This window comes from Pyrgilauda ruficollis, unplaced genomic scaffold (genome assembly GCF_017590135.1).
Source record: "Pyrgilauda ruficollis isolate IOZ18807 unplaced genomic scaffold, ASM1759013v1 scaffold179, whole genome shotgun sequence".
NCBI lineage: Eukaryota > Metazoa > Chordata > Aves > Passeriformes > Passeridae > Pyrgilauda > Pyrgilauda ruficollis.
In genome coordinates, this window is record NW_024516875.1 from 428285 (window position 1) to 441262 (window position 12978).

The following is a 12978-nucleotide window of genomic DNA, read 5'->3' on the forward strand; positions in this document are numbered from 1 at the left end:
CCAGTTTAATACTGGGAAATAGGGGCTTGTGACATTTTTGAAGGAAGTTGTAAAATTGATTTTTTTTTTTTTTTCTTTGTGGATGCACTAATGGGAAAAACATGGGAGAGGCACTACCCATAGTGGAAAGGCTCTTGAGGGATTTACACTGAAAAAACCTCGTGTTATACAACATATTGTACCTGTTCTTTTTCCTTCTCCACTAAGAAACATCCGGCTGCTCTTTCTGAATTTACCCTGTTCCCAGCCTGCCCACCCTTGACCTTGCCTCTTAGAGAAGCCCTAATGGCTATCAAATTTTACAGTTTTCTTTGGCACAAGCGTCTTGAAAACATCATAGCAACTTGAAAGCTGTAAAAACTGCACTCTGTGTTCCTCTGATTCATTAGATGGTAACATTTACAAGGTCACAGCATCTAAAGAATAAAGATGTTAACATTTATGAGTCAAAAAAATAAAGTATTGCAGGAAGGACCAGATGTAACAAATAATTTGTTTTATAGAAAAAGTGATTTAACAGGCTTTTTGTGGAAAGAGATTTTCAAAAATGGACTTTTCTCTGGAGGTAAAGGGGTTTTTTTGGAGTAGAAATATTGAAAGAGTCTTAGTATGCCAGTATTTTTTCATAAAATTTGGGACTTAGAGTAGATGCTGAATTCTGATGCCACAAAACAGATGGAAATCCTATTTCATCAGGTCAGATTTAGTGAAATTGATAATTGATCACATTTTTCCACCCAATTCTTCATACTTTTGTCATATTTTGCAAATTTTAAGAGTAGAGCAGACTTGAAATGTGTGGAAATGTGCTGATGCTAAACTCTTTGTAAGAATCCAATATGTTTAGTAATATTGCTTAGGTTGAGTGTTTCCCTGAGAGCTGAACTTTGGCAGATTTCACCTGCACTTTACCAGAATAGTCTTTAACCTATGTTTGAGCTTTTATCCTGACCTTTAGAACTGGAACTGGTTCCCTTCTTAAGGAAAGTGCAACTTGATATGGGAAATACAAATGCCTTAGGTTCAGGTTGTCCAGAGTGTGATGTATATCTACTGAATGTGTATTAAATGTAGACTCTGCCAAAGAATATATATATAAATATATAAATATATAAATATTCCCATGTAATTTTTACTTATTTTCATGGCTTTTGCAGTCTCGAACCCAGTTTTGACAAAGAATAAGATAACGATCTGACTGTGATCCAGGACTTGAACTTGTTTGTAATTCTTGCCAGTGTGCAGTAACTTCGCTTCTGCCTGTTTTCTTTAAAGTAGCGGTATCAGTGCTACTCTGCTGTTTGTTCTGAATTGGAAATGGGAACAAAAAATTTCAGTGCTGATCCTGTCTCACATATCTCTCTACTGTGAATCCCAGAAAATATGTCTTCCTGGCTTCACTAAGCCAGTGGCAATACTTGTAGGATTGGGTTTTCATCTCAGGCTGTTTTATCTTTGGATTTTACAAGGTTACTTTCTTTCATAAGCATCTGAGATCAAGCTTGCATGAAGCTATGCAGTGAGAAAGACAGTTCTGCACTGTAAATCTTCTTAATTGTGTAGGATTTAGAACCTAGGCGTGGGCCTTCTTTCCTGTGTTTTTCTGTGAATATGAGGATAGTGCATTAGCCCTAGGAGGAACAATGACCTAAACTCGATAAAGAATCAATAACATTTTTTGAAAGCTCTTAGTAGAGAAGCCATAAAAGTGAAAAATACTACCACATGGAAATATGGGCTCCAGTGTCTTGCAGTGTTCTTTGCTGCAATAAGAGTTGTGGGAAAGTAGGCAAGATGCTGCTGTTGCAGAACTGTAGGAGGACATTTTTTTAGCAGAAGACATCTCATAAAAGAGAATTTTGCATATCTGGTGTGCTTTACCCTCTGTAGTGGCTAGCAGCAACCCCTCTTCAAGCAAGAAGGTAAAACACAGTTTCTTTCCTGTCAAGTTTGTAAGGGCAATGTTTTTTACTCCACAGTGCCTTTTTGGCTGTATTTTGTTTAAAGCAATTAGATAAAGGAAGATGAATATCAACATTTTCTTTCTTTAGATACTGAAGAAATACATGGCTTCAGGCATCAAGATGTACTTACAAAGATTTTAATATTTCTTTTTCTAGCTATTTAATGGATCCAGCTTCTTTACGAGATATTCTACATCTGCATAATATACCTGCACAATCACTTTTGTTTGTGCTTCTGTAAATTAGAAGTTGATGTGGTCAGACAGATTTCTTTGGCTATTTATTTTAAAATGTTCAAGCACATAAATGACTCCTTTCAAAGTCAATTCAAGTTTTTGTTTACTAAGTTAGCCTTATATTGCTAGGCAATAAATACTTTTAAATGGACACAGAGTTTATTCAATCCCACGCCTATTTTGAACATCTTCTGCTGCATTGTAAGTGTTGGGATCTGTGGCCTTGACAGATGCCAAGATAAAAATTGTGTCAATGTACGCTTTCCCATTTTCTACAGAAATCTGTGGAATTCAATGCTAAACACTGAATTTGGCTCATTGACTTCCAGGCCTCAGTCACTCTTCCTTTCGCATGTTAATAGCCATAAGGCTTCTTGTGACAGTTTAGCTGTGACACTCATCCAAAATTCATCAAATCCATGCAGGCATTTGCTTTGATTTCAGTAGCTGTGCCCATGATGATCTGTAGCTGTGCTGACAAAGTTTGTTGCATGTGTTGAAATACACATTTTTGGACATTCAGGAACTTAACTAATTGCAAGTGATGCAATGAAGAGTGGGAATGAATTTTTCTGGAGATAGACTTTTTACTTTGTTGGCATAAATTCTGTGCCACCTTCTAGGAGAGCTGGTTACTGCTTGGAAAAGATGATTAGCACTCAGTCAATTCATGACAATGCTGAAAATGTTTAGACAAAATGGGAACCAGGCATTTTGCAACTTCCTCATTGTTTTACAGTTTGGTTTGTCTTGTGGACATTAGTTATCATGCATGCTGATGAGTCTTCTATTCTCTGTGGTAACAGAAAGCTGAAATACTGTTATATGGGAAGCAGAAGAGCTTGATTCTTGTTTTATTTTGAACATTTCATAGTTGTATGTGCTTCTGGAAGAGATGCTTCTCTGCAGGGTGGCATTGTGAGGCTTATGAGAGTTCCATCTCTTCGTGGCAGAATACACAAATTAAACAAAACCTGGGGCAGGGTCAATTTCACCTCTAATAATGAAAGAAGAATCAACCCAATTATGTATAAGAGAAATAAAAGTCCCATCAAACTAAAAAGAATCAGGTTACTTAAATTCAAATTATCTTCCTATAACTGAAATATAAGGACTGTAAATTACAGCACATCCTCATGGTAACACTCCCTCAGATTTTCTCAGATACTTGTCTAGAGTATTTTTAGAAGTTCTTAGATGCTTGCATTGCATAATAACTACAGTCTTATAGAGTGGGTGTTCTTTAAGTAACACCACTGCTCCTTGAGGAGGGCAGTAGCAGAGCATGCTGTGTTCCCTAGGGATGTGCTCAAAGAGTTATTTCCAGATGGTAACAAAAAGATTCACCTCTGCTTTCCAGAAAGAATTAGGATGGAGTTTCCAAGACTCTTTCACCTTGATAAATAGCTGAACCACTACAGTCACTAGTACACCCACATAAGCAAGTTTCTTTTTACCTCTTTTTTCCTCATAATTTTTTACTTTAAAACTTTTGAAACAAGCAGTGGATTTTTGAGATTTTTCTCAACCAGTTCCAGAAAGAGATGATCAAAATTATTTTGCCAGCATCTGAGGATGTCTTTACATCCAGCCTTGGGATTGGGAGTTGCTGTCTTTTTTGAATACACTAAACTCAAATGGGTTCTTGGCAGATTGTGTCAGTACTAAAAATGTCTCTACACCTTCTTAATCATTTTGGTGCATTTAATTCTTGTCTGAAACTCCCACAATTCCTGCCACTGTAGTACCTCATGAATTTAATTTCTCTTGGAGTGGAAATACCACAATTCTCTTTTAAGGCGATTTCTTCACTAAACGCCCTGAGAGTTTCCCATCTGAACAGCTGGAATTTAAGCAATTGAAAACTTTCTAAGTATTTTGCTAGTGTAGATGAAACTTCAGGTTTCCCTTTGAGAAACCTTGCAAATTCATTAGTAGATGCACCTACATTCATCACAATTTCATGGTTGAATACCTACATTTATTTTTTTCCTCTTGGTTTTGTTTTTTGTTTTTGTTATGGTAATTCCTTCATAATGAAAGAAAATATTAAGAGACCAAATGCTAAAAATGTTTAGGATAGTTGAAGCTACAAAACTAGCAGGGAAAGCTTGATTTCTCAGAGGTGTTTAGAGTTGAGATTTTGATTAACACCCAATTCTATCAATTATAGGGAAAAAAGAATTATAGGATATGACCTACCCAAAAGCAAATGAACACAGATGGCCCCTGCAAATTTTGAGACTTATAATAGACAAAATGAAGAGCAAGGCTGCAGGTTTTATGTGATTGAATGTACTCCTATTACTTTTACTCTACGTGAAGCTTACTAAGGAAGCTGTATTCTGGCATGTCAGATGTAGCATTCTGTCCATAAATTACAGTTGTTGCACTGTGAGGCATTCTTTAAAGAATGTCTTCCTCCAGGTAAAAGAGGAGTGGTCATCACATTGCTTGCATTTCTCTTGGCAGTTGGAGCTTCAAAAATGTTCAACATTTGGACTTTGTAGGCCTTATGCATGTTTTTGTGAGGTTTTCTTGTTTGGTTGGGTTTTTTTGGTTTGTTTGTTTGGGTTGTTAGTGGGGGAAGAGAGGGGCTGGGAGTTTTTTGGTGTGTTTTTGCTTTGTTTTTTTTGGAAATGTAAATACACCAGTCTTAGCTCCTTGGTTTTTTGCTAGCCGTACTGGAGATAGAAATTCCAATCAGCCTGCCAGGTGAAATTTTTAGTAGTTATTTGGGTTTTGGAGGGAGGAAACACAAAAAACCCCACAACGTGGCTCTGAAAAGAAGTTAGAATGTTTGGTTCCACTTCTAGTTTTATACAGCTATTGAGGTGCAAAAGGGAGAAATAATATTCTAATCCTTTTGCAATATTAATTGTGACTTGAGCTCCTAAGAGAATGAGATAAAAAGAATCTGTTTCTTTTGCTATTTTTGTGGTTTCTGTATCTGTAGCATTACCTTTTCCATAACTTGAGTATTTGTATTGCATCATCACTTTGTGCTGCTAATCGCAGTACAGCTTTTTAGAAATAAGTATTATATAAGGGGCAGTCATTCAAAAGGCTTCACATTTCTTTGGTATTTTTTGGCCCTTTTGAAGGCTCTCCCACTGCTTATTTAAACAAATAGTACTGTTTGATTCATTGTTTGGAAAAAAAATTGAATTAATTGCTCAACCCTTGGCAGTCTGATGCTGAGGAACATAACAGGTGGTAACAGCTTCTTCTGAATTTCCTCTTCTGAAAAGACTCATTGCTGAATAAAAGTTAAGAACAAACCTTGAAATGAAGATGCCATTTTTTCTGAGTGTCCTGAGGGGAACACCTGAGACACCTGACATCAAAATCCTGTTAGATGCTTTTTGAGTATTGGCTGGGCCTGTTAAAACACGGCATTGCTGTAGAGTTCTCTTTTTGTCCCTGTAGCCTGTAAAGAACAACAGGAAGTTTCTGGAAATATTCATGAATAGTTGTGGAAGCTGCAAATTTCTGCTGAGTGGAAACTAGACTGTAATATTTTGGGAATATGCACATGGAACTGTGGCCTAATGAGAGCAGCTTCTCAGAGACTGCATTGTAGGTTGTTTGGAATGAGCACTTGACTTGCTGGTTCTTGTTTTCAAGAAAAATCACAGATTTCTCTTTTTGCTCTCATACTGGACTTGGAAGGTAGAGCACAACTGCAGGCTGTGCTGAGTGGGCACTTGTACAACTAATTGATGGAAATTGTTAGTAAAGAATAAGAACCTTCTGAAAAAGAGCAGTGTCTTAAAGACTAGGAAATTTACCTTTAAGCAGCAGGGTGTATTTTGGTTTGGAAGATCATTTCTCCAGCTTCCTATTTCTGATATTGCTATGGTGCCAAATGCTGAGTTACAAAATAGCCAGCTGGTTTTGCAGATAAAGCCAAGCCTGTCATTACCTTTTCAAGCTGCTGAGGAGGTTGTACAAGGGGGTCTTCACAGCTATCGAAGGCAGGTGGATGGAGACTTGGAAAATTCTGAATTTAAGGTAGATTTTTGGGAGAGGCCAACATGAGGGAGAAGAAGACTTGCAACAGAACCTGGGAAAAGCCTGTCCCTGCTCTCACAGATTGTGTGAGGAGGGACAAACCCAGCCATCCTCAATCCAAGGACCAGAAGTGGTGAAGACACTGAGTGGCTGAGTCTGAGGTGGTTCTTCAGAGGAGTCTGATTTTGCCCAAACCGCCTTGTACTCTTTGGATTGCATCTGGGTGTGGTACCAGGTAGCAAGAGCTTTTCATGGAGTGCTTTTAAAAGGGGAAAAAAAGACAGAAGATTTGTGTGAACATGAACCTAATTCAGAAAAATGTCAATCACCTCTGCAATGGAAGGCACATTTGAAATGTAATGCTGGGGTAACTCTGATATTCTAACAGGTGCTTTCTAAAAGGATAACTTTATCTGTTTATCATGCACTGCCTAACTTTGGGTGTTTGGTCTAGCACACCACAAATTTAGACCTGATACTTATCAAGCCATGAGGCTATCTTTAGTTATTTATATATTTTTAGTTGGTTGATGTGCACCACTTAATTATTCACAAGAGTGACTGTGATACTGATGTTCCGTGTATGGACCAAAATACAGTTTGTAAAAAGAAGACAGTTTGCATTTTCTAGAATTAGTGATTTTTTTTTGTATGAGGGAGGGAAGATCATGACAGGATTGTTTGTAATTGAAGCAGAATCCATCTCTCATCTTTTATGATCCTCTTTAAGATACAGGTCAGTGTGAAAAAAAAAAAAAAAAAACCCAAACAACACTATCACATCTTCTGAGAAGAAAATACTGAAATTTTTGTGGTTGTGGTTGTATGTGGATTAATACAGAAGATTATAATTTATTTGTTATAAAAGGCATACTTTTGTCTCATGCCATATTAATAGGATGCTTCACATAGTTGTTACAAGTCAAAGGTTTCATTCATTCTCTGCTTGATTTTTTTGAAGCCAGAAAATAAAAACTACATTTTAAATATAAAGTGCTCCAAAATCAAGGATTCCATTTTTTATTTTTGACAACATATCATTGTTTACTGTGATGATACTCCAATTATTTTGTGAAAGAGTGTTCTGTACATTGGCTTGCTGCTTTTCAGACAAATATGACCTTATATATTCAGTCCCTAACCATGTGTTGAAGTAGGCAAAATCAGCCTAAAAGAAAAATTAGGGATGTGCATATATCAAAAAACAAGCTCAGTTGGAGAAATTTTTCTGTATTGTTAGAATTCTCTTTTTAAAAAAACTTTTTTCCCCCCTCCTTTTGTGTTTTAGATATTGATGAGTGTGAAAATGACTTCTACAATGGGGGTTGTGTCCATGAGTGTATCAACATTCCAGGCAACTACAGGTGTACGTGCTATGATGGATTCATGTTAGCCCACGATGGCCACAACTGTCTTGGTAAGTGGTGAATGCTGGCAAAAAACTTTTGTTTCATGGCTGTGGCAAGAAGGCCTGATCTGTTTTCTACGTTTTATCATCTGGCACGTCTTCAGTGAAGACTTGATCCAGGTGACAATAAATACATTCAAACCTGTGTGTTGCCCCAGCGTGATTTAGGTCAGACCCTTCCAGCTGTCACTCTTAATCTTGACATGCTTAAAGCAGAATGCCCATGTTTAGTATTGCTGAGGAAAATCCTGATGCCCAGAGCCTGTGCTAGATGCTTGGACTTCTTCTTTAAGAAAAGTAATCTATTAAATATATTAAATATACTGAGATATATTTTGTCTGTTTTTTCCAACTTTTGTAATCCCAGTTGTATCTTTAGAGCTTTCCCTCCCCTTTCTTCTCTTTTCAGGCAGTACAGTTCTGGGATATGGTGTATGAACATAAAGTACAGAATGTTAGAAGTACAAGTAAGCCAGGAAAGAATACTTGGACAATGAAACAGGGCAGAAGAAACACTAATCTCTAATAACTGGAGGGACAGTGTCCACTGACTGTGCAAAGCCCAGTGCTGGATCTTCATTGCTTCAGCAGTCTGAGGATTTGGGGATCTGTATTTTTGATTCATGGCCATTGTTCTGATTCAAATAGGTTGGGTTTGTCCTAGAAGCTACATAGGTATACTTATTATGAAATTCTTCACCCTGTTGCCTGGAAATGAACTTATACTGCTATGTGCAGTTTCCCATAGCTGCTTACTTGTTGGTCATGTTTTGCTTAGAGACTCTTTCTCACTATTCCCAGTATAAATGCAATGACTACATTTTGGTACAGTCTAAGTTAATTTCAAGGTGATGTTTATAAAACAGTGTGTAAAAGGGATATTTTTCTGTGTCAGCAGCAGTTCTACTTTAGTAAAAACTGAGACATTTTCAATGAAATTCAAGAAATGAGGCAGCGAACCAGAAATATTGTAGTCCAGTATCACCAATCTGCACTAATTGAAGCTATGAAAGAACTAGGATTTCAGGGAAGGATTTCAGTAGATGTATTTTGTACTGCATTTATTTTCAAACAGAGTAATATTTGTTCAGATGGATTATATATCCTGACCATTGACAGGGGTTTGACTCAAACTTCCAAATTTCATTTGTTATAGAACAGACTAAAATAGATTTATTTGCCTCAGCCTGAGGTGGTGAAATGATTAATGGTGCAAGAGGTATTTCTTATACAAAGAGCAGCCAGACATTAATTTAAAAAATAAAGAAAAACTCTATTTATTCTAATATTCATAAATTCTTACTAAAACAGAACACAGACATAATCAAATAGTTCAAGTATGTGGAATTCAAATAACTGTGCATATGTGTTGTTTCAAACAGCTTGCTAGTTTCAACTTTGTCCAAACAACTCCCATTATAGTAGGGAAAAAACCCTTTTGAAAAATTTACAGCAAAAGGAGTGACCTGATCAAGGACGAGCCATTGAGGAGAGCTGTGGGATTTTTTTTTGACCTGCTGTCTGTGTTATTGCTCTCTGGTCATGAAATGAAGAGGCTAAATCTACAGAGATAGTCACATTTCTAATTACATTTTCATTAATTTATATTCAGCCACTTGATTTTTTGTGGGTTTTGGTTTTTTTATAAATTAAAAAAAAAAAAAGGTCAACAAAAATACAAACAGGTGACTACATTGGAAGTAATAGCAAAGAGCTCTCTTTCTCCCAGTGTACAGCCTTAGGACACTAAAAGAGGTCACAATTGTCTTTCTAATTTTGAGACCATGGATGGGGAGGTTGTGTCTGCAACTAATGAATGGTGTTTAGCATGTCATAGTAAAATATCTGGTTTTACTTACAGGCACTGAAAAGGGAATCAAGGCACATTCCCTCCTCCCTTCCTCCCTTCTTCCTTCTTTGAATGAGTTTAGTAAGGTTTTAGACTGAAGATTTTAATTGTGACAGTGACCATGCCAGTCTTGCTATGGCTGCTTGTTGTGTGCAGACTCAGATTTGGGACATCATTGCTAGAAAAGAGAGAACTTTTTTCTTTTGGATGGCATTTTTCTGCCATTATTTGCATCCCACCTAGTTGCTGGCATTGTCAGTTATACAGATTGTTGTGACAGCCTAGTGGTTTCCATTAGTAGAGTATCAGTTTTTGAAAAGGGGGACATTCTAATCCCTTCAGTTATACAGATTGTTGTGATAGCCTAGTGGTTTCCATTAGTAGAGTATCAGTTTTTGAAAAGGGGGACATTCTAATCCCTTCCCTTCTTTACCAGCTTTATTTCCCTTCTTTTATGCTACCAGAAATATGTAAATGCAGTAAGAAATTGCAGTGAGGTCTCAAATCAAAAACAAACCCTGTATTTGCACAAACAAATTTAAATTAGGATTTCTATGGCATTTTGGAAATTGGTTTGCTTATTCCAAAGATTTTCTTTTTCCCTATGATGAAATTAGGCATTGAAAGGAATTGAAATTTTGGTGAGTCCACTGGTTTGCATTCTGTTCTTGCTTTTTGAGAACCACTCATTTTTCATGGATTTTATGGAGACAGAGAATGCTTCACAAGATTAGTATCAATGATTTTCACCTTTCTTGTAATGAAAAAGATTGCATCAGAACTTGTGCATATCTTGTTTGACATCAGGATTTCTATGTATCTTGCTTGACTGAAGTTCCTGCAAGATCTTAAGCCATCTCTTCTTGACAGAATATACATTCCTTTATAAATCTTCACTGAATGTCTTTCTAGTAGCATCAGTACAGCAAGATTATTAAAATCTTCTTTATAAATAGCAAACTTGGAGTATTCAATTACAGCAGATGCTGTGGACAAGTTAAGTGCTTTTTCCTGAGTTCTTCCTCTAACATTTCCTTCCTTCTTCCCTTCCTTCCTCCCTCCCTTCCTTCCTTCCTATGATGATATATCCTTGTCTAGCTAAAAATAAACTTTTTTTTTTGCGCTCCCTTGAGCAGTTTTTTCTCAAAAATTGTTCTAAATTCTTCTCAGTGGATGCAAAACTAGTATTTGGTGTCATACAAATTGAAATAGGTTTTCCCTACGTTTGAAATAGGGTTTCCCTTTTTGTACATGAAATGTAAATCTGGGGGGGTTTATAATGCTTATCTGTCCTGTAAATAAGATGATGTAAATAAGAATAGCATCACCTGCTTTCATCTCTCCTTTTTGTGTGTTGGTTGGGGTTTTTTTTCATTTTTTCTTTCTCCTTAGGTCTGAGTTGTAATAGTCACTTTTTAAATAGGGAATAAGCATTGCTTTTTTGTATAAGCAGTTATTACTGCCAGGCTGCACACATCCTAACTCTTCCTTTTTTTAAAGATTAGGATAGGTTCTATGAAGTCCTCTGCTTTTTAGTAAGCATACTAAAGATGGTTGCAAACTCTTCTTAGAAAGTTGCATCAAAAAAGTTGCAATGCAGTGTGGCCAAAAAAATATTGTATTCAGCGAATACTTATTTTATTTATAACTTTTTCTGTGATATTAATTGCTGTAGGAACATGCATTAATACCTTGTAAATAGTAGTACATTTGTCCTTAGAAAGTCCTGTAAGGAAAGGAAATAAATTTTTCATTGTTTTATAGATTACTAACTAAGGCAAACAGATTAAGTTACTTCTCAGTCTTCACACAAGGTATCTCCATGTCTACACCATAGGCAGGAACAGAATCCTTACCCTTCTGCATCCCTGATTTTATTTCAAATAGTCTGTATAGCTTTGGTTTCTCTTACAGAAAAATAGCAATTACTAAGTTTGGACATCTGTAATATGATATCTCAATTGATTCTTTTGTGTGTGTGACCTCCTGCAGATAACTAAAAAAATAGGTTTTGATGATTCAATATCGCTTATGGTTCTTCAATTATTATTTGTCTGATTGAGCTAATTATTTGTCTGTTGGAAAAAAATCGTGGGAAGCAGAGGGAAATTCTGGTCAGAAATCAGGACAGAAATGCAATTCCTAGCGTGTGATACGTTCCACGGAGCTCTCTGCATGAGCTGAGCAGACTCAGTGTGGCAGACACAAACACAGTGTCAGCTGTGAATTGAATAGCAAAGTCCTGGCTGTGTCCACAACCTTGAAGGTATGCTTGGGGCAGAAGGCCTGATTTTCCAGCCTGAACAATGGAAATGAGCTTTTTATTTGTTTCTTGTCAGATGGTACTTTGCATCTCTTGACAAAGTGGCTAAGTCACATGGAAACTCCTGTGGGAAAGGAGAGGTGGCACTTTCCCTGGAGCATCTGAACCTGCTCCAGGAGTGGTATTGATTTGCCAGCTCTGGTAGGTGCAGCAAAGCAGCAATTCCAGCCAGGCATTTGGGAGCCTGCAGCTAAAAGAGAAACTTCCGAGACAAACCAGGAGCTGATGAGGCACAGGCCTTGATATGCCTGTTATAAAATAGACCTTGGGATCTCAAATTAGTATTAAAGTTCATGTTTGAAGTCACACAGTTTCGTTTCTTCTAAGGTCTGAGGTTAAGATCTAACCCCAAGTGCCTGTCTTGAAGTACTCCTTTAAAATCTCTTGGCTTACGTTAAGAGAGAAGAGATTTAACTCTGGCATGCAGGCTTAATTCCTGGCTGGGTGGTAGTAATCTGCTATCTGACTCAGATGAAAAAACTAACATTACTATATACATAGAATCACAGAATAGTTTAGGTTGGAAAAGCCCTCCAAGATCATTGACTTTAACCTTTAGGTCATTGAGTCCAACTTTTAAATGTATGTATATCACATCATATGATTCAATCATTTTTCAGTAAGTGTTCCACTGCTCTATGTTTTTGTTTTTGGTGTTTTTTTTTTTTTTTTTCCAAAATAAACCCAAACCCATTAGAAATTAAAATCTACCTGTTCCTCTCCTGCTCTTCAAACATACACACTAGGACTTGGGATTGTGGCCTCATCTGACTATCAGTGTGAAGTGGGAGGGGAGTTGCAAACGTGTAGGAAATCATTCCTAAAGCTACCAGATGTATCTTGTCCAGAAGTGTCACATAACTCAGGGTTGCATAATCACTGGTATGATTAAAGAGATCAGTGTCTTCCTTTTAAATTAGCTGTATTTTTCTTCTTCTCCTGACAGCTGGATTGTGCACAATTGTTGCTTGCTTAAACTCCAAGCAAATGCTGGTATTCCTGATGTTTATTTTTTTTTATGTTTCCCGACTGTTCAAATAGATTTTTTTTTTTCATTAAACTTTCTAATATAAAACTAAACAGCTTTTGCCAAGTTGTTTTTAGTTTCATAAAAATATTTTAAAGAGGAGCTGAAAAATTGTTCATTTCCTTGTCTATCTTCCGGTTTACCTTGCCCTTCTTTC

At 36.8% G+C, this 12978-nt stretch overlaps 1 protein-coding gene across 1 annotated transcript in view; it reads left to right on the forward strand.

Moving 5' to 3' along the window:
* SCUBE1 (signal peptide, CUB domain and EGF like domain containing 1) overlaps positions 1-12978 on the forward strand; it is a 188325-nt gene that overhangs the window by 23426 nt on the left and 151921 nt on the right. The window contains exon 3 of the mRNA XM_041464335.1: positions 7503-7631. Within this exon, the coding sequence (XP_041320269.1) occupies positions 7503-7631 (129 nt within the window). The remainder of the gene's footprint in view (positions 1-7502; positions 7632-12978) is intronic.